Source organism: Notolepis coatsorum (assembly GCF_963971535.1).
Source record: "Notolepis coatsorum genome assembly, chromosome: 9".
In the NCBI taxonomy this organism is placed as follows: Eukaryota; Metazoa; Chordata; class Actinopteri; order Aulopiformes; family Paralepididae; genus Notolepis; species Notolepis coatsorum.
In genome coordinates this window covers 27,256,660-27,280,251 of record NC_140173.1, presented here as the reverse complement: position 1 = coordinate 27,280,251, position 23,592 = coordinate 27,256,660, and the positions used below count along the sequence as shown (strand labels likewise).

At 41.6% G+C, this 23,592-nt stretch overlaps 1 protein-coding gene across 1 annotated transcript in view; it reads right to left on the bottom strand.

The window, feature by feature from the left end:
* Nucleotides 1–23,592, bottom strand: part of nphp1 (nephronophthisis 1) — a 70,836-nt gene that overhangs the window by 32,509 nt on the left and 14,735 nt on the right. The window contains exons 9-13 of the mRNA XM_084321067.1: nucleotides 22,930–23,024; nucleotides 21,304–21,432; nucleotides 14,215–14,289; nucleotides 11,192–11,302; nucleotides 10,081–10,163 (exon numbers count right to left, since the gene is read on the bottom strand). Of these exons, the coding sequence (XP_084177193.1) occupies nucleotides 10,081–10,163; nucleotides 11,192–11,302; nucleotides 14,215–14,289; nucleotides 21,304–21,432; nucleotides 22,930–23,024 (493 nt within the window). The remainder of the gene's footprint in view (nucleotides 1–10,080; nucleotides 10,164–11,191; nucleotides 11,303–14,214; nucleotides 14,290–21,303; nucleotides 21,433–22,929; nucleotides 23,025–23,592) is intronic.

Genomic DNA, 23,592 nt, shown 5'->3' with positions numbered 1-23,592 from the left:
CCAGCGTGATGCGATCAGCTTTTTGGCTACTGTGATACCCGATAAAACCAATCTCTTTAGCTGTGGATTCACTGCAAACTCAAAAACATCATTCAACAGCAATACCGAGGGGTGTACAGGTATATTCCAAGATACGAGTTTTGATATTTGTTGGGTCACATCTTTCCAGAATGCCTTAACTGGTGAGCAGTCCCAATACATGTGCATAAATGTCCCTTCGTCCCCATTTGTACATTGGGTGCATTTGGAATCTTGTTTGAGCCCCATTCGGCACAGTCTTATAGGAGTCAAGTATGTCCTGTGAATATAGTTAAGATTGATTTGTTGATGATCCGGGTTCCTTGATGTAAGTCGGACATTTGCCCAGGCTCCTTGCCAATCAAAGTCATTTTCCAGGTCTGGTATATACCTCCTCCAGACAGAGTCAAGTTGGAGGGTTTCATACGAGGACGTTAGTAATTGATGATAAAATTCTGAAACAAAACCTCTCGATGTCTCTCTTGAGTAGAAGAATTTGTGGTATCTGTGGTGTTCAATTGGTCTGTCTAATGGAACACCGTGAGACTTCAAACATAGCTCTAACTGTTTGTGAAAAAGCCATGTGGACTTGGTGAGATTAAATTTTTTGCGTATTTCTTTATCACTACAAAAACCCTGTTTGTTAAAAACATCCCCTAATGAGTGTATGCCTTGCTCTTCCCATATAGGGAATCTTATAGGTCGTTTTCCAATTAAGAGAGCATTGTTATTGAATAAGGGAGTATGATTGTGCCATTCTTGTGGGTTAGGATTTTTTTTTTGTGATTCACGCCATATCCGGATCGCATGAGTAATTATGGGGCCAAATTTTCGTTCACAGTGCTTGATTGGTAGTTTAGTGTATGCTATGTCCTTCAGTCTATGTGGGGCTACTATGTTTTCTTCTATTTTTCTCCAAGATGCTAATGCTTGGGAGTCAAACCATGTTGTCAATGGACTTAATGAGTACGCCTTAAAATATAGGAAAAAATCTGGAAATGCCATGCCACCATCTGCTTTATTTCTCTGTGCGGTGGATCTTTTTATACGTGGTGGTTTGTTATTCCAAATAAATTTGTATGTGGAGGAGTGTAATCTTTTCCAGTAACCCTCTGGAGGGGGTAACGGTAGCATTGAACAGAAGAAGTTGATTTTAGGTAGTACATCCATCTTAACTATTGATATCCGTGCTTGTACTGTGTTCTTAAGTTTTGCCCATCTATCAAGGTCGTCTTTGATTTTGTTTTGGATTTTTGTGTAGTTGTGCTTTACCGTTTGTCTTATGGTAGGGAATATTTCCACTCCCAAGCATCTGAAATGTTTTACCATCTGTATCTGTCCTGGGAGGGTTGTATCTTTTTTTGCAGGGGTGTTAAGTGGAAGGAAAGCCGACTTCGGCCAATTTATCTTAAATCCCGATAAATCACCAAAGTCCTCAATCAACTTGAGCAGATGAGGCAATGTGGTGTTGGGGTTTTTCATGAACAATATTACATCGTCCGCATATAAACACATTTTTTGTTGTGTGCCCTTGATTACGATAGGTTCTATGGATTGGGATTGTCTTATATATTGTGCTAAAGGCTCTAATGATAGATTGAACAGTCCGGGACTAAGAGGACAACCCTGTCTGGCAGAGCGTGATACCGGAAATATTTCAGAGATGATTGTGCCTGTTGTAATCATGGCCGATGGGTCTTTGTATAATACTTTAATCATATCGATGAATCCTTTTCCTAACCCCATCCTTTCTAGCACTGCCCACAGATACGACCATTCCAGCCTGTCAAAGGCCTTCATAGCATCCAGGGACAGCATCGCCTTAGGTATGGTGTCCTCCTTGTCGGCATCAAGTACGTGCAGTATACGTCTTATGTTCTCAGTGATCAGGCGGCCTCCTATGAAGCCAGTTTGGTCCGGGTGAACTAAAGACGTCATATGCTTTTGTAATCTGATGGCTAATACCTTAGAGTACAGTTTGATATCTGTTCCGAGGAGGCTTACAGGTCTATAACTACCGCACTCGTTGGGGTCTTTGTCTTTTTTAAGGAGGACTGTTATGAGTGCAATATTGTCAATTTTATGGAAGTTCCCCTCCTTGACTGAGTATAAGATCATATTTAGTAATAAGGGGCCAATTATGTCCCAACAAGAAAGGTACATTTCTGATGGGAAACCGTCTCTTCCTGGAGCCTTACCACTTTTCATTGCGGTTATGGCCTTCTTGAGTTCCTCTAGTGTGATCGGTATTTCTAACTGTTTAGCGTCATCCTCTGAAAGTTTAGGGAGAATAATTTGATTAAGAAATGTGTCCATTTTGTTTTGATCGAAGGTCATTTCTGATTTATATAAGTCGGAGTAGAATACTTTGAATGTATCGTTTATTTTTACAGGATCTGTTACAAATACTTGTTGTGCTCTAATGGTAGTTATATCTGCAAATGTTGCATTAATTCTTAATCGCATGGCTAATAGGTGGCTGGGTTTGGAACCATGGGAGTACTGCTGTTGTCTTGTGCTGCGTATTTGTATTTCCGATTGTTGTCTGTATATGGCATTGATCTCTATTTTTAGTACGTTAACTTGATTTTCTAGTCGAGTTGAGTTGTTGTATTTCAGAGAATTAAATAACGTTGAGTAAAGCGTTTCCAGCTCATCCAGTTTTGTGCTTTGATTCTTGCGCATTTTGGAGGAAAAGCTATCCGTGAAGTCTTTGATCATTCCCTTTACCGACATCCATATTATTCTGGGGTCTTGCACCGAGTTTGCATTCTCCCGTTGGAATACTATAAGAGCTTCTTTGAGTTGTGTAATGAATTCCTTGTTGTTAAGCAGCAACGAGTTAAATCGCCATCTTGGGGCTCGGGAGGATAGTATACCAAATGTACCTTTAAGGAGTAAATAACAGTGATCTGAGTGCGTTGGGTATCATTTCCACTTCATAATTATCAAATAGTCTCTGTGATGCAAAGACATAATCTATTCTGGATAGTGTCTTATGTCTCGCAGATCGACAAGAGTACTTTCGGGTCGTGGGATTAAGTAACCGCCATAAGTCCTTTACACCTGTAATCTTTGACCAATCCTTTAATGCCTTCGATGAATTCTTTTGTTCGCTGGAAAAGGCGAGGTAAGATTTGTCTATCCTTGGGTTCCAGATGGCATTAAAATCCGCTCCTATTATAAATGAGTAATCGGGAATGTCTAACATTGCATTGGTTAGTGTAGTGAAGAAATCTTCTTCGTACAAATTTGGGGCGTATACCGCTATCAACGCTATTTTCCTGTTCTTATGTTCAATCTTAGCTATAGTTATCCGACCTTCTACATCAGACCATACTCCCTTTAGTACAATATTCAACTTACGTTTAACGACTATTGCTACACCCCGAGTTCTCGTACCAATAGAGGAGTGACTGATATTATGGTATATGTTGTCCGCTAATTTACCTATGCCTTTCCCTAGAATGTGTGTTTCGCTTAACAGAGCAATGTCCACATGTTCTTTTTTCATCAGTGTGATCACGCTTTTGCGTTTGAGTTGGTTATTTATTCCCCCGGTGTTCCATATCATTATATTCAAACTAGCCATAGTCTATACATGTTGCATTGTAATTTTTGGTAATGCTTCTAGAGTGCGAGGCAATAATAGATATACATCCCACTAGTGAGGTCCCGTTGAGAGCCGAGCTTAAAAACATACATATATACAAATAAAAATCCCCTACCCTTCCCTCCCACCGAGAGTCGTACAGGATTGTGTTCCATGAACACAACCTTTGCGTATGACTCTCTCCCTTGCACCACCGGATATCCCAGAATGATCCAATTATCCTTAACATTCCTATGTATACCATAGGATCTAACACTCTAAATTCTACCATAAGTAGAATGTCGACTGTGGCTTGGCCACTTACCCGTAAAAAATAAATAAATAAAAATTTAAATGAGATAAACTAAAAATAAAGACCAAAAATAAGCTTCAATTGTCATGCCCTAATCACTTACATTTTATATGAACTTGTAATTTATAGTAATTTATAGTAACCCATGAATAATATGAAGGTATTGAACTGAAGAGAGAGCCTCAATAAATCAGAGAGAGCGGATGAAAAAGAAAAAAAAAACAAGTAAAAGGAAGAGAACATTAACTTAGATCTTAAAAGAGCATTGCTATGCTTAAACATCTAAAGTATTAATTGGAGAAGTAGTGAAATTATTTCCCATTAATAAAAAACAGTTTTTAAATACGTATATGCAGCATTTCCCCTGACCGGGGTGGGCGATGATCGTTGTGTAGAGTGATCTTTCAGCCGGCCGGCTATGATGGTTCTGTGGGTCTGCATCTAGATAGCTGTTGATTATTCCCCCGAGGGGCTTCTGGTAGAGTGAATGACCACGTATTGCTGATATTCCAGAATGCTCCATATATCAAAAGAATGCTTCGATGTTCTAGATTATTCCAATATGTCATTTTTACATTGTCTGAATGTTCCAGTATGTTCTGGAGTGTTCCAATCTTAAATCCAATATGTCCGCAATAATATAAACACGTCGGGGAAAGCATTCAAAAACTCTGAGCACGTAGGTCTCTCTGTCCCAAATCCTCGGTTATTAAAGGTTGTACTATATGGTGACCTTGCATAACTGAGATTTAAAAGGCCATTTATACACTATTCTGCGTGTTGTTCAGACAGGAATTTGGCTGCATCTTCAGGCGAGTTGAGGAGAACCTTTGCTCCTTGTTTGTCGACGATGCGAAGTATTGCAGGGTATATTAGTAGGGGTCTGTATTTCCCCAGGTATAGTTGAGACATCACCGTCTTGAACTTGGCACGCAGTTCCACTACATCACAACAATAATCTTCAAAGCAGTGTATTGGTACCTCCATGTATTTCAGATTGCCTTTCATCCTGCGAGTTTCACGCATAATCATTTCTTTTATTCTGACTTGGCGCAGTATAACTAATATCACTCTGGGCTTAGCGTTATTGCCAATGGAGCGGGGACCCAATCTGAAGCACTGATCCACCTCCGGTATTTTAGGAAGGATTCCTGTTCCCAAGATTTTCTGTAATTCTGTGGCAAACTCTTAAGGGTTTTCACATCTCACTGATTCGTCCAGACCGACAATACGAATATTCAGCTTGCGTTTTTGATATTCCATCTCAAATATTTTGGCTTTCTGTTCTTTATTGATTCGCGTGAGCTCCAACGTTATTTCGCTGAGCTCCGTCTTGATTTCATTGTAGTTCCCCTTCATCTCAGCAGTTAGGTTAACTTTGTTAACCTCTACTTCATTGTAGATGCGAACGAAATTTTGTTGGTGTGCTTCCAAGCCAATTTCCAGTGCCACGGTGCGCTTAATATGTGCCTCGGCATCCACCCTTAGCGCTTCTATTTTGCCTTCGATAGATTCTTTGATAGCATCTACTTTTTCGGTTATTGTTTCGGTTATTGACTTCTCCATTTTTTTCATTTCATTTTTCATTTCCCGGATGATATATTCCGAGTCTGAGGAGGTGATTATAGGGGTTGAACTTGGGGTGGACATCCCGTCAATATCCTCTGCGATTTTGCGAACGTGTCCCGCGGCCATAGGGGGGTCTTCTGCGCTTGGTTTTGGAAGCGTTTTATGATCTTTCCTTGTTGTTGGCATCTCGAATCTTTCAGTCAATATAGTTAGTTGATAATCTCAGTTGATATATGCGTCAAGTTTTAAACGCATTGGTGGTCTATAAATATGTTTTTAAAACGGAAAAAAAAATAACGGGTGAGCAGCTGTGTCACATGCGACTTACTCCATTCTATAGCTGACAGAAAAAAATACTTGAATGTTGTGTCAACAAAGAAGATATCCAGTCCATGATATCCAGTGCATATGAAAACATATATAATAAATAAATGATCAAAATCGCATGTGTAACTGAGGGGTACAATTCCCTGACTGTATTACTAGATATGATACTTACTACCACTACCTTTGTACTTAATATTCGGCCACCCAGTACACGGCATAAATATATTATCATGAACACTCTCACGTAGATGAAACGGATCCAACACAAATGTACGAATTAGAAACAGGTCTTTATTTCCTACACAGCGATGGTGTGTAGGATAAGCACTTAATCACTTAATTACATTTATGAATTGAAATAGTATGCACTTTTATGGCAAGGAGTATTCGTCGGTATATCAATAGAGAATGTCCAATCTCTGAAGGCGCAGGTGGTAAATATACGACCTGGAATAGTTAAGGAATAACAGCAATGATACTTTAATGATTATAGGCTGGATACACTAGAGGGGGTTAATCCGGTCGCTTGTAAGCCGACAGGAGTAGGAGGGGGGGGGGGGTAGAATCCAGCTGCCTCGTCCGGCCAAGGGTATCCCAGGTGAACCCACTGTAGTGCCGTTCAATGCGCCGGCGATCCTTGGACCACAGATGAAAGCAGGTGGACTCTTTGTGGGCCGGCTCTCTCCGGTCCACGGGGGAGAGACGTGAAGAGACCTCGTCTTGCAGAGCGTCTCCTCACCTTGCGTCCTCTCCAGGGGGGGGGGTTCCAACACACAGCAGTGTCGGGGGTCTTTATCCATGGAATAATCAAAGTATCCAAAGCATAATCCGTGCCTGGGAAGGCGGGCTGTCGTCGGTAGAATAATCCGGTATACAGGTCCACTCGCTCGTCGGCTCTGGGGCTCCTCGGGTGCAGCTTCACATAGGGTCAACCACCCTGGGTAAGCAGCCAGTTCTCTGCCCGAAACGATGGGGTACTGACTACGGTAGTATTCTCACCGCACGAAGCACTATATATTAACAGACTATTATTAGCTTAATAGACTACGTCCAACTCGACGATATAGTGCCAAATATGACTATTCAAATATTAATATACACGATGTCTCAATACCGATGGTAGGCGAACTTGGCCTTACTCCCACACGTGGCGTCGCGGGGAGGCTTTACGTCTGTGACTCTATTGGAGGGTAAGAAACTGGACTGAAAAGAAAGTCCTACTTTAGTAGCGCAGTATATATACGCACTATGAACAAATAGTCCCATTAGTGGTGCGGTAGCCAAATTCCTACGCGGAACTAGGACTTGTTCGTACATGTCGAGCGGTACGTTTGAACTGGGTCTGAGGGGTATGGCAGCCTGGCACCAAGGTCTCGACCAATAGTAGAATGGAGACTATTATGGGATGTTCAGTAGGCTAGAATGGATATTCAATGCATATTGTACAAGGAATATACAAGGGATATCAGGGAATATTAGAGAATATACAAATACAATTAAATATATATATATAAATAAATAAATATATATATTCGGTTTAATCTGGCCCTTCACAACAGCATGGGAAAATGTGTTAATTTGTCTCTATAGAATTGTTTATGCAAAACTATAATATTTAGGGCATAACAGCATGGAGAAAATCTTTATTACAATATTATTTCCTATATTAACCTAAATCGATCTTGTCCAATGCACTACATTTTAGTAAAAGGGGAAAATAGAGATGTGATATACGTTTTCTTCAGCGTTTTTTGCTTTTTCGGTCCTGAAATTGAATCAAGATGTGTTTGAATCTTAAAAATAACAATTGTACTGAATTCCTTGGTTCAAACTTGTTTGGGAAAATGTTTTTGTCATAATCACGGCGAGAGCCTTCTTCACTCCTCCTCATCCTCCCACACACCTTCTTCACTCCTCCTCTTCCTCTCCCACATTCACAACGGAAGCCTCACACCCATATATGGGCAGCACCTCTTCCCCGGATTCACACTCTGTCATGCTCTTCACTCAACAGGGCTGTACCTCATCCCCTGATTCACACGCTGCCAAGTTATTCACTCAACACGGCTGTACCTCATCCCCTGATCAGCAAGACAGTACATCTACCTGCAGATCCTGACCAGACCTCGTCGTAGTGTTAATCTAGCTACCTAGGTACGACGACTCAACCTAAAGCCTTGCTAACCTGCTCGTATTATTATTCCTTGCTCTAACCTTGTTTCTCTGTGTGCCCAGGACCTCCGGTCCAGTGCACCCCCCTGCCTGGACATCTCGTGCTGCACAAGGAGTCTCCTGCTCTCTCTTCCACGACACACAGACCTTTTGTGTCTATTTTTAGTTAATGTACACACACAAAAAATTATATTATATAAATTATAAAACTTTTTTTTCTTTTTCTTTTTTACAGCTACTGTTTTATATATATATATATATATATATATATATATATATATATATATATATATATATATATATATATATATATATATACTGTTTTTTAGTAATAACTAGAAAGTAATGGTATTTATTCAACAACAGGTGATTGTATAGATTAGTATTAGTATCATTAAATGACAACTATGCTCAACTATGCTTCACCCACGGAAAGGTTGTTGGCACATTGGTTCCACACGGACATTATACGTTGTTGCACTTGCTTCCAGAAGTCTCCGTTTAGGTCAGCTAGTAGCAGAGGCTCTGTTGTTAATGCACAATAAATATTCAACATTCTCTTTTGAGACTCCGCCTCAGACTCTTATCATTTGGCACTAAAAGCTAAACATTGTCACCGGTATGGCTGTCCGCAACATGTCATTAATTGTGTGCGAGAGGTCGATCAGTTAGCCACATTAGCGTGAGCTAGGTTAGCCACTAGTTAACACGAGCTAGATGGAAATACAAACAATGTAACGTTACTGGTGAAAAAGTGATTTACCTTGGAATACTCCTTTGCCAACTTGCTGTACTTTGCTTGCAGGTCTGCAGCTGGATTATGAATAGTCCCAACTTTAGCCAAGGTAACTTTAAGCTAAAACTAGCTTTTCAAATAGTTCTTCAGCTAATGCTAATAACAGAGCTCCCCATCACACTGCTCCGTCGGGACGATGGCATTAAGAAAAGTTATAATTATTTTGTCTCGTCTTGTTTTAGTCAACAATATCAACATACATGAAGAGACATTTCGTCCTGGTTTTTGTAAATTACATTTTTGTGTCCTCAGTTATGGTCAACGATATTTAATAAACTATTTAGTCTCGTTAGCGTCACATGGTCTTCAATACCGTGACGTCACGTCTCGTTGTCGTCATGAAAAAAACCTTCGTTGACGAACATGTTTCGTCATCATTTTAGTTGACAAAATTAACACTGGTGCAGTAAATTTTTATTTTAATATATTATAATCTCCAAATGAAATAACATCTGTATTGAACACTGAACAAACAGTATACAATTTTTTAACAAATTCCAGTAATGATGGAAGAAAAGAGACAACAGTAGGCTATACATGACAACATAAGAGTGCATTTTAACTCTCATTACATTACATTCTGTGTCATCTTAAAAAATATATATAAAGAAATTTGAAAAAAACGAAATCAAATCTCTTATGAGCATGCATGAACATAGCCATGTGTTCACTTTTCTTTGTTTTGAGGTTGTTTGCTCATTTTTTGCTGTTCATTTTTGGCCAGGCTTTTTGGCTATATGGGGTACCAATGGAATGAACTGCCCATCATTAGATTCTACCGTTTTAGCCTTAGGTACCATCTTAACCTTCAAGAATTTTAAATATAGCTTATTCTGCTCATCCTCATATTTTTCATATTCATATTTTTTAAATACTGGCTTTAAAGTATAATTACCTTCAAGAATCATCAAGAATCAAGAGGTTTATTTGTCACATACATACCAGGGCATACAGTGAAATGCAGGTGGTCATGCCTGCATCGATTGTGCAAAATACAATAATAAAAATAAGCATAGAAAAAAAGAAAATAGGTAAGACACAAGCTATACCTTGGCCATGAAGGCATTTGCGCACATCTATATATTGAAGTTGAGACATTTGTTGGAGTTTTAATATCAGATCAAAGTATTTTGTGATACTTTGTGGTATTTTAGGGTATATTTGGGGGTACTTTGTGGTATATTTTGGGGCACTTTGGGGTCTTTTGGGGCACTTTGTGGTGTTTTGGGGTATATTTTGGGGTATTTTGGGGTATTTTTAGGGTACTTTGTCCGTCCGTCTGTCTGTCTGTACCTGGCGGTGAGCGGAGCTCCGTTGTCGTCGGTCAGCTTCAGGAAAGCCCAGCCACAACTCAGCTCTCCTCTCTCTCCTGTAGACTACAGTACAACACAGAACAATCACACTCATCATTGTGGATCATGGTATGTGGAATTCCAGGGCTCTATCTCCACTCTACAGGAAGTGAACCATTAGAAGCGGAGACTTGAAGCCGGACGTTCGAACCTTCGTTTTTAATAAAAAAAAAAAAATCAGATTTAAATTATTTTTTATTTTTTATATCCTCAAACTAAATTCTCAATTTGAATAAGTCTTTTTTATTATTAAATCAACTTTCCAGCCCCAGACCCAGCCCAGGGAGAAGCCCCGGCCAGCCCAACTAAATCAATTAAATCAACTTTCTTTAACACATCCTGCGCCAAAAACGTCGTACAACGTGTTTCAAGTTCATGCAAATTCTTCCAATCCACGACATTATTGAGGTCATATTTCATTTTTTCGCCATGTTATTCATATTTCCCTCACAGAGCCTGGTCTGATGCAGTGTGAGCCGGCACAACTCTGCAACGCTTCAATACTGCCCCCTGGTGGATGATCGGCGAGTTGCCAAACCGGAAATGGCCGAGTCGATCTCGGTGCGTCTCCGAAATGCGTCCGGCCACTCGCATATTGTTGCGGGACTGTAGACACACGTCCGTGTGTAGCGATTGCTGCCATAACACAATAATCGATACGATTTGGCCGTGTATTATGACCGGAAATGGATTTAGGCGATCGCCGTCAAATAAGTGGGATCTTTTTCCTCCAGTCTCATCGTCGAACGGTAAGAGGACGCTGACGTTACTTTCAGCCTGTTTGTTTATTATTATCCATGCAAACTGCTCTGATCAATATATCACCCATACTACATAAAGCATTTAACGACGATCACGGAATTATAAACGACCCCCCCCCCCCCCCCCTCCGTTCATCCGCGCATGATCAGTCATAACGTTTAGGATCATGTACAGTTGAAATTTTTTATATAGCGTGGATTGGCAACAAACGGCATTTGATAATCTATATATGCGTTTATGCCTATATCTCACGTTCCAGGAATTACTGCAGAAAACGATGTTGTTCTCACGTTGCGTATGAAGGTGACCCCCAGCTCAAACAGAACACCCAGGTCAGGAGAGTCTGAGCGGCAGCGGAGGAAGCATTCTCCATCCAGTAGGCTGGGCAGGCTGCTTGTCATCTACAGTACAACACGCACAACAAGCACAAGGGTTAGTACGGAGGGCGGGACACCTTCCACATGGCCAGACGACACAGAAAACTGTAAAGCAGGGTTAAAATTAAGACTTTTTAACCCTTTCACTGCCACACAACAGAAGGTTAACCCCTTTACTATCACACACAATCGCCGGGTTAACCTTCTGTGTGTTGTCGCAGTGAAAGGGTTAACCGTTTTGGTAGTGTGGCGGTGAAAGGGTTAAGACCTTTTTTTTAAGACCACTTTGAATAGAATTTAATACCTATTTCACGGCCATACTGGCAAACAAGTATGGAGGAAAATTATTCCATATGAATTGTTGGAGGGGGGGGGGACTGCTTACTTTGCAGCCCGGACATTTCCCACTACAGAGAAGTTATGGCAACATAGAAGTAACTTCCTAATCCAATACATGTTATTTGATTTGCATATTTACGCGTTTCTTGTAAAAACTGGAAGCTAGGGAGGACGTATCACAAATATTGATTGGCATTTAAAGTAGCCAAATAGCCCTGAATGTGCGTTACGACCCATTAGCTAGCAAGCTAACGTTGAACTTATCTTCTCTTCACACTACAGAAGGTTAACCTTTCACTACCACACAATATAAAGTTAACCCTTTCACTACCACACAATATAAGGTTAACCCTTTCACTACCACACAATATAAGGTTAACCCTTTCACTACCACACCACAGAAGGTTAACCTTTCACTACCACACTACAGAAGGACCCTTTCACTACCACACTACAGACGGTTAACCTTTCACTACCACACAATATAAGGTTAACCCTTTCACTACCAAACAATATAAGGTTAACCCTTTCACTACCACACCACAGAAGGTTAACCTTTCACTACCACCACAGACGGTTAACCTTTCACTACCGGGGCGGCTAGGTGGTGTATTGGGCAAGGCGCTCGCCATCAACGCTGGAGACGCTGGGTTCGAGTCCAGCTCTCGGCGTTGCTATCAGCTTGGCTGGTCGTTCATACTAACACAATTGGCAGTGTTAGGGGTGGGAAAGCTGATGGTTGGGTCCTGGGCGTTGTGGACAGCGACCCCTACAGTTCGGTCGGGGCGCCTGCACAGCGAGGGTAGGATCTGGAGGGAGGTAGTGTGACCTTCCACACATTACACTCTCCCGGTGAGAATCTGTGCTGCCAGGCTGGCTGCCGGGCTGGCTGCCGGCTGGCTGCACATGTGTCGGAGGAAAGCATGCGACAGTCTCCGGCCTCCCGGACCAACAGTAGGGGGAGTGCGCAACAACCAGGAAGGGGGTTGGGAATTGGCATAACGACTAACAGTGGGATGGGAGAATCGGAAAAAGGAGGGGGGAAAAAGATAATAATAAAAAAAAAAACTACCACACTACAGAAGGTTAATCTGCGCGTCTATGCGTCTAGCGTCTATGCCTTCTACAACGCTGTTCGGTTTCCAGGTTCCTCTGATTGGCCACTAAGCCCACGTGACCGCGCACTAGCACGCCCCCCTTATCGCCCACTCTCGCGCTGTGAAGCGGAAGCGCCAGCGGGGCGAGGCGGTGGTTTCTCCCCGGCTCCGTGCGCCGCTGACTCGGTCCAGCTCCAGCGGCCGTCTTCCGCGCTCCGCCTGCGGTATCCTCTCTCCGAGGCGACTCGTTCATATTAATCCCCCATTGTTCAGGTCGACATGGTCGCACAAACACCCGTTGGAGGAGTAGTGGGGGAGAAATTAATGAATGAATGAAAACTTTACACGACATTAACATGTCCGACGAGCACAGAGTTGCCAGTCGATAATTCTTGCTATTTAAAAATATTCCTCTTCTTCTCCCCCACTACTCCTCCAACGGGTGTTTGTGCGACCATGTCGATAATAATAAGAACGAGCCGCCTCGGAGAGAGGATACCGCAGGCGGAAGACAACCGCTGCTGCTGGAGCTGGACCGAGTCAGCGGCGCACGGAGCCGGGGAGAAACCACCGCCTCGCCCCGCTGGCGCTTCCGCTTCACAGCGCGAGAGTGGGCGATAAGGGGGGCGTGCTAGCGCGCGGTCACGTGGGCTTAGTGGCCAATCAGAGGAACCCGGAAACCGAACAGCGTTGTAGAAGGCATAGACGCGGCTGGGTGGCGTAGCGGAGATTGCGCTTGTCACCAATGCAAGAGACTCCGGTCTCGAATCCCGGTGTCAGCATTGCCTGCGGCTTGGGCCAGTCGTCATACTATCTCATTTGGCAGAGGTAGCGGGTGGAAGTCGATGGGTTGGGATTGGACGTTGTGGACAGCGACTCCTACAGGTCGGTTGGGTGACGCCTGCACAGCAGAGACAGGAAGTATCGGGGGCAGCGTGAGCCTCCCACGCGTTACTCCTCGCCACTGAGAGTCCGCGCTGTCTGGTGATGCGACAGGCTGCCTCCTCGTGTACCGGAGGGGACACGTGATGCAAGGCTTCTATCCTCACTACAACCGACCAGTGGGGGACATAGTCTAGCAACGTTCAAGACAGGGGAGGGGAGAATTGGCAATACAAAATTGGGATGGGAGAAAAATAGAAAATAGGGAGAAAAAGTGGATCAAAAGAAAAGAAGGTTAACCTTTCACTACCCCACCACAGAAGGTAAACCCTTCACTACCACACTACAGAAGGTTAACCTTTCACTATCACACTACAGCAGGTTAACCTTTCACTACCACACTACAGACAGTTAACGGTGTATATGTGTATGTAATGTATGTGTGTATGAGTATATGTATACATGTATACATGTGTATGTATATGTATGTGTAAGTATTAGTATGTGTACGTATGTGTATATGTATGTATGTGTATGTGTAAGCATGTGTATGTGTGTATGCATGTGTATGTGTATGTGTATGTGTATCTATGTATGTGTATGTATGTGTACACGTACCCTTGGGGAGAAGGTCCAGGTTTTAGTGTGTTTAGGGTTGTATGTTGCTCTCACAGTGTGTATGTTACTCAAGACCTGGGAAAAGAATGACATACAACAAATAAATACAATACAAACAGTGACTAGAACACAACAGAGTGTATAAATACAGTACTGACTCTAGGACACAACACAGTGTATAGATTTTTAAATAGAATCGGGACCTTATGAATCGCTATCTAATCAGTGCCGATACCCAACCCTACTAAACGTGTTAAAAGGGTCACAAACATAAATGGAATGTATGTATTAGGGGTGTAACGGTACACAAAGACTATGGTTCGGTACGTACCTCAATTTTGAAGTCACGGTTCACGGTTCATTTCGGTACAGTGGGGGAAAGTTTGCAGAACGTGGCTTTCCATGTTCCACTCGGGGGTGATGTGTGCAGTTACTGTTAACACATTCCCGGCCATTCACGTATATATACGTGATTGGGAGCTGCCTTATAACTAGCTTTGCAGGAATTATCCCAGATCATTCCGATATAACACTCATATTCATCACGGTATAAAACGGGAACATATTGATGAAAAAAATATTTCTTTATGGCATATTGAACGGAAGGTTCATACTGTCAATTGACAATGATATTGGATGCATAACTATAATATAAAATATAGAATTTAGCTCTACAAACAACGTGATGCACAGTGAACATTTGTTATGGGAACGCTGGCCTTCCTAGAATGGGGCCCATCTAATGGCTGGCCGTGAATGTGTTAAGTAGGGTTGTCAAACAAATATTCTATATTCAAATTAATAATAGAAAAAAGACATGCATTCGATTGTAAAATTAATATTAGATTGTGAAAAGTAACAGCCCCCCGGCTGTCTTCCTCTCAACTTCTCACGTTGGGCCTGAATGTTCTGCATGATGGATAGGAGACACGCAACGTCACTTTCATTGAGTTGAAGAACGTGCCAGTAGTAACAACAACAACAACGTTGGTGGCAGATAATTCAGAACCCAACTCGGTTGCGAAGACAATGATTTGCACTCTGAGCAATCTGAAAACCCCCTTTGGAAATACTTTGGATTATGATCAATTTGTGGAATCTGGAGATAAAGTTGTTTGCAAGCTATGTAAGCTAGAGCTGGCCTAGCTTCTTTATGCTTGATTGATTGATTGAAAAGTTTATTAACAGATTGCAGAATGGGTACAGTACAGTACAGCTCAATACATACAATTGTTAAGGGGATGCAGACCAGAGAAAGACTTTCGTCTTGTTTACATCAGGGTCCCCCATTTTCAATTCATCATAACATATATGACATACATGACATACAGATAGACAGTACTGCTACATCTATACATTTATGACATATCAGATTTGAAAATACAGTACTGTTTGTGATACAAAAGTGTCCAGAAAAGGAGTGTATATACATTTGGCGTAGAAACTGTACATTGGAGGAGGTTGGTTGGGTGGGGTGGGGTTGGGTGGGTTGGGTGAGGGCTGTACATTGGAGGTGGGGGGGGGGGGGGGGGGGGGTTGGGTAGGGGACACACACACATTTTACACTGTACATTGGAATATTGACAAAGCCTTACTTGGTCATTTACTGTACAACTAGGTTAGGACATTTGTAGGGGCCAGTTTCGAATTGCAGTCTCACGTAGGTGTTTTTTGAGAGTGTTTTTGAAGGTGGGTAGTGATTCACATTCCTTTACAGCTTTAGGCAGGGCGTTCCACATTGATGTGGCATAATTGCGAAACGTGTTTAGTCCCTTGTTTGAGCCGAATCTGGGTTTTACATGATTTGTGGAGCTCCCTCTGGTGTTGTGATCGTGGTATTCACTGACCTTTGGGAAGTATTTTGACATGTACATGGGTACCTTGGTCGCGTAGTGTATCTTGTAGACCAGGCCCATTGCAAGTTGCTGTACTCTGTCGTCTACTCTAAGCCATCCTAGGTTGTCAAAGTGGGCAGGGGTGAGGTGGGTTCTAGGAGTCAGGTCAAGTAGTAGTCTGACTAGCTTGTTTTGAGATGTTTGTAATTTGTTTTTTAGTGCCTTTGAGGTGCTTTGGTACCATGAGGTGCAAGCATAGTCGTAGTACCCTTGAATGAGTGCTCCTGCTAGAGTCTTCAGGGTATTCTTGTTTACCAGAGAGGAGATCCGGTACAAGAATCGCGTTCGTTGGTTGACTTTTTTTATTACATTGGATGCCATTTTGTCACAGGAAAGATTAGCCTCTAGGATGGAACCCAGGTAGGTAATTTCATCTTTCCTTGTGATAATATTGTCACCCACTGTAACCGAGAAGCCGTCGGTCTTGCTGAGTTTGTTATTTGAACCGAAGAGAATGGACTCTGTTTTGCCCATGTGTAATGATAGTTTGTTGTCGGCGAGCCATATGCAGATTTTGCCTAGTTCCGAGCTGAGGGCTTTTTCAACCTGTAACTTGTTCTTGTCAGAGACCAGCAGGGCTGAGTCGTCCGCAAACAGGCACAAGTTGCAGTCACAAGCTGACGACATGTCATTTGCATAAATTAGGAATAGTAGCGGTCCTAGTATGCTTCCTTGTGGAACACCACAGCTCACTGTGAGGGGGGGGGATAGGGTACCGTTTACTTCCACCATCTGTTCCCTCCCCTCCAGGTAGGATTGTATCCAGCTCACTGATAAACTATCAAAACTAGGGATGCTCGATATTGGCTTTTTTACCGATACCGATATTCCGATATTGTCCAACTCTTAATTTCCGATACCGATATCAACCGATATCAACCGATACCGATATATGCAGGGTTTCCCCCCCCAAAAAAACGGAATAATTTCAGGTAACTAATAATTTCACTGTATGCAATATTGTTATTGTTTTTTTTTTTTTTTTAAACCGATACCGATATTTTCCGATATCACATTTTACTGCCGATATCGGCCGATAATATCGGTCGGCCGATAATATCGGACATCCCTAATCAAAACCAATTGCTTTTAGCTTGTCAATCAGAATGGTGTGATTGACAGTGTCGAAGGCCTTTTGTAGGTCCAGCATGACCATGCCGCAGTATTTGCCCGCGTCCACCTCTTGTTTGATGTGGTCCTTCAAGTAGAGAAGGCATGTGTCAGTGGAGTGGGATGTTCTGAAGCCAGATTGGAATTCGTAGATTAGATTTTTTTCCGCGAGGTACTTTTCGATCTGTTCGTATACTATTTTTTCCATGACTTTCGAGATGGATGTAAGGATAGAAACAGGGCGGTAGTTACCCGGGTCTAATTTGCTGCCCTTTTTGTGCAGGGGTGTTACTCTCGCAATTTTGAAGTCCTTGGGGACGTGTCCCTGTTTTATGGAGAGGTTTATTATTAGGGATGCCCCGATCACGTTTTTTGCCACCGATACCGATCACCGATCGTCGTGAGCCATATCGGCCGATACCGATCCGATACCGATCGTTTTTGATTAAAAAGAAATTAAAAATTATTTTATATAAAAAGTTTTTTTTTTTTTTTTTTATAAAATATATATATTATATAATTAGACTTGTACTTGTATTATCTGCGAGACATCGCCACCACGCAACAAGTCAAAATGCTCGCTATCTCCACTGTGTACATACTCTGCTTTGATCAAATCACATTCGGCTCTGCAGATTTACCCTAGGCTCTGCAGATATACCCTACTCCCTCAGCTATCCCCGTTAATGACTGCGACGCAAGCCGGGCTTCGAATATGCATCGAATGAGTGTTATAAGACATTGATATCAGGAGCTGTCTGTAGCTACTGCTAGCCGGAAATATAACGTTAAGACAACGCCTCAGTGAACTATTTAGTTGAATGGGACATTTCGTTTTGAACAGTGAGCTAAGCTAACGTGAGCTAACAGAGGTATCATACACTAGTACTAGATAACTAGACTATTGCTGGAGCATTTGTTGATATCAGGAGCTATCAGTAGCTAGCCGGCTAGATACCGTTCAGTTAGACAATGCCTCATCATGTATTAAACTAAAAGTGAATAGTTGACTGGGTCATTTTGTAGCGGTAGCTAACGTTAGCTCATGGAGGTCCCGTCCCACTAGACTAGACTAGACCCGTGTTTACATGCGTGCGGGAGGAGCTGGAGGAGGAGCAGACGCGCAGCACTGTGTGCAGCTCCCGGTGTCTGAGACAGAACTCAGCGAGTGAGATCTGTTTTGACGATCGGCGAAAATAAAACAGTAACGATAGCTAGGTAGCTAACGTTAGCTCAGGTCGAATGCACTATCTAGACTCAGCGTGTTTACAAACTCTACACGGGTACGGGCGGGGCTAGGGAGGAGGAGCAGTTTTCAGGTCCTGTGCGTCTGAGACAAGCGAGTGAGATATCCACTTGATCAGTTTCCGCGATCGGCGAATATGACTCATTATCGGAATTCCCCGATCGCATATTTATACTGATTATCGGCCGATAACGATCGATGGCCGATCGATCGGGGCATCCCTATTTATTATGTGTGTGATGACTGGGGTGATGGCTGCTGCTGAGTCTCTGAGGAATTTGGAGGGGATGTTGTCATGGCCAGTGGCCTTGTTTGGTTGGAGGGCGCTCAGTTTTTTGAGTACCTCATCTGTAGTTACTATTTCCAGTTTGAAGTCGTCTTTGTGGACGCCTAGGTTCTTGTAGTATGCTACTATGTGTTCTACCCCATACTGCCCTGAGTGGGAGGGTAGTTTGTTTACCAGTGTTGTGGCTATGTTTGTGAAGAAAGTGTTTAAGTAATTGGCTACATCCAGCTTGTCTGTGATGAGCGTGTTGTCCGTCTTTATGTTTATGTTTGAGAACCTGGTTTTGAGTTTTTTACTGCAGCCTAGTTGATTGTTGAGTCATTTCCAAAGTTCACGTGGTTTATTTTTGTTTTCCTCGGTTTTGTCATTGATGAATTTTTTTTTAGCAGTTTTGATCATGGAGTTTACGTCATTTCTTAGTCTGTTTCTTTCTAGTTTGAGTTCAGTCACGTGGTCTTGGAGTTCACTGCTCGTGCTTTTGGTAAGCTTTGACTGACTTTTACGAAACTCAGAGCATTTTTTGTCTCTGGCTTTCATAGCGGTCAGTATTTCAGTATGCTAACACTATTTTGGGAGTTCTAGCGTCAATAATGTAAGTAGCCTAGTTTTAAAGTTTTTAGCACTTTATTGTAAATCATCCCTCAGGGTAAAACTTGTAGATATTGAATAATGAATAGAGAAAGAAGCGTCATGCAGGTCCCTAATGGTTTGATTACTATTTCCTGTTTCATGCCAAGGAAAAGATACATACGACCCTTTGCGCAAATTATATTTTGGGACGTGCGTTCCGTTAGTGGTTAAAGTAACGTTGCTACACAGCGCATACTGAACCAAAGGTCCCGTACTGAAACGGTTCTGTATGAATATCTGTACCGTTACACCCCTAGTATGTATGTATATGTATGTATTAGGGCTGTACCAAATGTCAGACGCAGCGTGTTACGTGGTTCGCCACCCGGGCGCCCCTACATTCGAGGCTTCTATTGAAGTTTTCGAATGAAGCTTCGAATGTCTGTCGTCATATTTTATGACGTCATCATAAAAAAATTAAGAATAATATTTATTTTTTTATCCTCAAACTAAATCCTCAATTTCAATAAAGTGATTAATCTGATTAAATTAGTCTTTTTTTTATTAAATCAACTTTCTTTAATGAATATAACTCGTCAGTTTCGTCAACAAAAATAATCCAATAAGGGCAGGGTTGGGTAGGAAAACCCCATTGGTTTACTTTAAACAGAATGCATAGACACATACAAAATAATAATTATATATATTTTTTTATAATAATAATAAAAAATCGAATGTTGATTTAGAATTCGAATGTCAACGTTATGAATGAAGCTTCGAAGCTTCGAACTATTCGGTACATCCCTATGTAGTATGTAGAGCCCTATGTAGTATGTAGAGCCCTATGTAGTATGTAGAGCCCTATGTAGTATGTAGAGCCCTAAGTAGTATGTAGAGCCCTATGTAGTATGTAGAGCCCTATGTAGTATGTAGAGCCCTCTGTAGTATGTAGAGCCCTATGTAGTATGTAGAGCCCTATGTAGTATGTAGAGCCCTATGTAGTATGTAGAGCCCTATGTAGTATGTAGAGCCCTATGTAGTATGTAGAGCCCTATGTAGTATGTACAGCCCTATGTAGTATGTACAGCCCTATGTAGTATGTAGAGCCCTATGAAGTATGTAGAGCCCTATGTAGTATGTATGTAGTATGGATGTATGGATGGATGTATGGATGGATCTATGAATGGATCTATGGGTGTATGGATCTATGGATGTATGGATGGATCTATGGATGTATGGATGGATCTATGAATGGATCTATGGATGTATGGATCTATGGATGGATCTATGAATGGATCTATGGATGTATTATGGATGTATGGATCTATGGATGTATGGATGGATCTATGAATGGATCTATGGATGTATGGATCTATGGATGGATCTATGGATGTATGGATGGATCTATGAATGGATCTATGGGTGTATGGATCTATGGATGTATGGATGGATCTATGGATGTATGGATGGATCTATGAATGGATCTATGGATGTATGGATCTATGGATGGATCTATGAATGGATCTATGGATGTATTATGGATGTATGGATCTATGGATGTATGGATGGATCTATGAATGGATCTATGGATGTATGGATCTATGGATGGATCTATGGATGTATGGATGGATCTATGAATGGATCTATGGATGTATTATGGATGTATGGATGTATGGATGGATCTATGAATGGATGTATTATGGATGTATGGATGTATGGATGGATCTATGGATGTAAGGATCTATGGATGTAAGGATCTATGGATGTAAGGATCTATGAATGGATGTATGGATATATGGATGATCTATATGTAGTATGGATCTATGGATGGATGTATGGATGGATCTATGGATGGATCTATGGATGGATGGATAGATGGATCTATGGATGGATGTATGGATGGATCTATGGATGGATGATCTATACGTAGTATGTATCTATGGATGGATCTATGGATGGATCTACAGGCAGAGGTAGCCCACCTGGGTTCCATCAAAGGCACAGAGGCGGATGTGCCTGCTGAGGACTTGAACTCCGACCCCTGGAGTTGGGATCATTTTACAGCTCCACAGAGTGAAACACAAGCTGACCTTCACCTGCCGAGCTCGCACCTGGACGGAGGAGACGCGTAACCAAGAGATGTGAAAACAAACACACTCACACAGAGAGAGCGAGAGAGAGAGAGAGAGCGAGAGCGAGAGCGAGAGAGAGAGAGAGAGAGAGAGAGAGAGAGAGAGAGAGAGAGAGAGAGAGAGAACAATGATAGAAATGTATGAAAATTAAAGGTGTCCAACAGGAATAAACAAATAAGTAAACGACTCACTGTAGCACCCACTTTACCCACTTTAGACACTTTATATTTATTGGTAAAGAGATGTTCACTACAACTCATACCTCATTGCACCTTACTCTAAGTTGTACCTCATCCCATTTCTGCATTGTACTTTATATTGTATTGTAACTCAGTTACAAATTTTTTTCTACTCTGTATTGTATATATGTATATACCTTTGTGTACACTTATTACGTACTTTTGACTTCTATTTTTTAATTATCTATTTTATTTCTTATCTAGCACACTCTCAGGAGCAGAACAGGAAAAAGCATTTCATATAAAAGTATTCTGTATTTTTGTATGACAACTAAAAAAAACGAATAGCAGTTAGGTGTCCAACAGGAGTCTGAACTCTCTGGTGAACAGATGTAGCAGTTAGGTGTCCAACAGGAGTCTGAACTCTGGTGAACAGATGTAGCAGTTAGGTGTCCAACAGGAGTCTGAACTCTCTGGTGAACAGATGTAGCAGTTAGGTGTCCAACAGGAGTCTGAACTCTGGTGAACAGATTAAGGCTGTCCCCGAAGCCTGTTTTTGGGATTCGAACTTCGTCAGGGTTTTTCGAACGGACGTTCGAACCTTCGTTTAAAAATCTTTTTAAATCATTTTAAAAATAATTTAAAATGTATTTTTTTATATATTTTTTTATTTCTTTTTTAAATAAATATCCTCAAACTAAATCCTCAATTTGAATAAAGTGATTAATCTGATTACATTAGTCTTTTTCTTTTATTAAATCAACTTTCCAGCCCCAGCCCCAGCCCAGGGAGAAGCCCCAGCCCAACTAAATCAATTAAATCAACTTTCTTTAATGAATATAACTCATCAGTTTATTTTAATACTATAATATTAGTGTAGCCTAATCTTTATCTGCAACTGTGAAGAAAAACCATAATAATAAAAAAAAAAAAAAAAAATTATTAAAAATTATTAATTTGAATGTTGATTTAGAATTCGAATGCCAGCTTAACGGACGAAGGTTCGAATGTTTGGGCTCAGCCCTAGAACAGATGTAGCAGTTAGGTGCGTCTACCGGCCTTATGAACAGTCTCAACCAGTAGGGGGTGCTCGGGTTACACTAGGTTACTTTTCGTCTCTAGCAAAGTTGGAGGTGAGGAGGGGGAAACAGCCCAGTGCGAGGGTCGTTACATTGCTCCCTTCGACATTTTTTGTTAGTTTCTTTTATTATAGGTGAAGATAATTTAGAAAGATATTTAAAGCATTTTGAGTTCGGTAAATAAATGCTCCGTCTCTGTGTTGTGTATGACAGCTCACCTGTCCGGTGTCTGGGTCCAGGAAGAGGTCGCTGAAGGAAAGCTGCGATTGGCTGAGCTCCGGCTGAACGTAACGACTTCCTCTATAGGTCATCCCTAGAGTGATGAAGAAACAGAACAGATGGTTCGTATTTTAGTGTTTAACCCTTTCACTACCACACTACAAAAGGGTCAACGCTTTCACTACCACACTACAGAAGGTTAACCTTTCACTACCACACTACAAAGGGTTAACGCTTTCACTACAGAAGGTGAACGCTTTCACTACCACACTACACAAGTTTAACCCTTTCACTACCACATTTACATTTAGTCATTTCGCTGACGCTTTTATCCAAGTTTTATGACAAGTTCTGTACGACAAGTCATCGGGAAGGGCACAACTCTATCAGCTGAGTAACAATGTTCATCAACGTGTTGAGTGCTACAGTAGGTTAGTTTATTAGGAAAAGTGCATGACAGTAAGGTTAGTTAGGGTTAGATTTATTTATTTTTTTACTACAGAAGGTGAACTCTTTCACTACCACACTACAAAGGGTTAATGCTTTCACTACCACACTACAGAAGGTTAACCCTTCACTACCACACTACAAAGGGTTAATGCTTTCACTACCACACTACACAAGTTTAACCCTTTCACTACCACACTACAGAAGGTGAACTC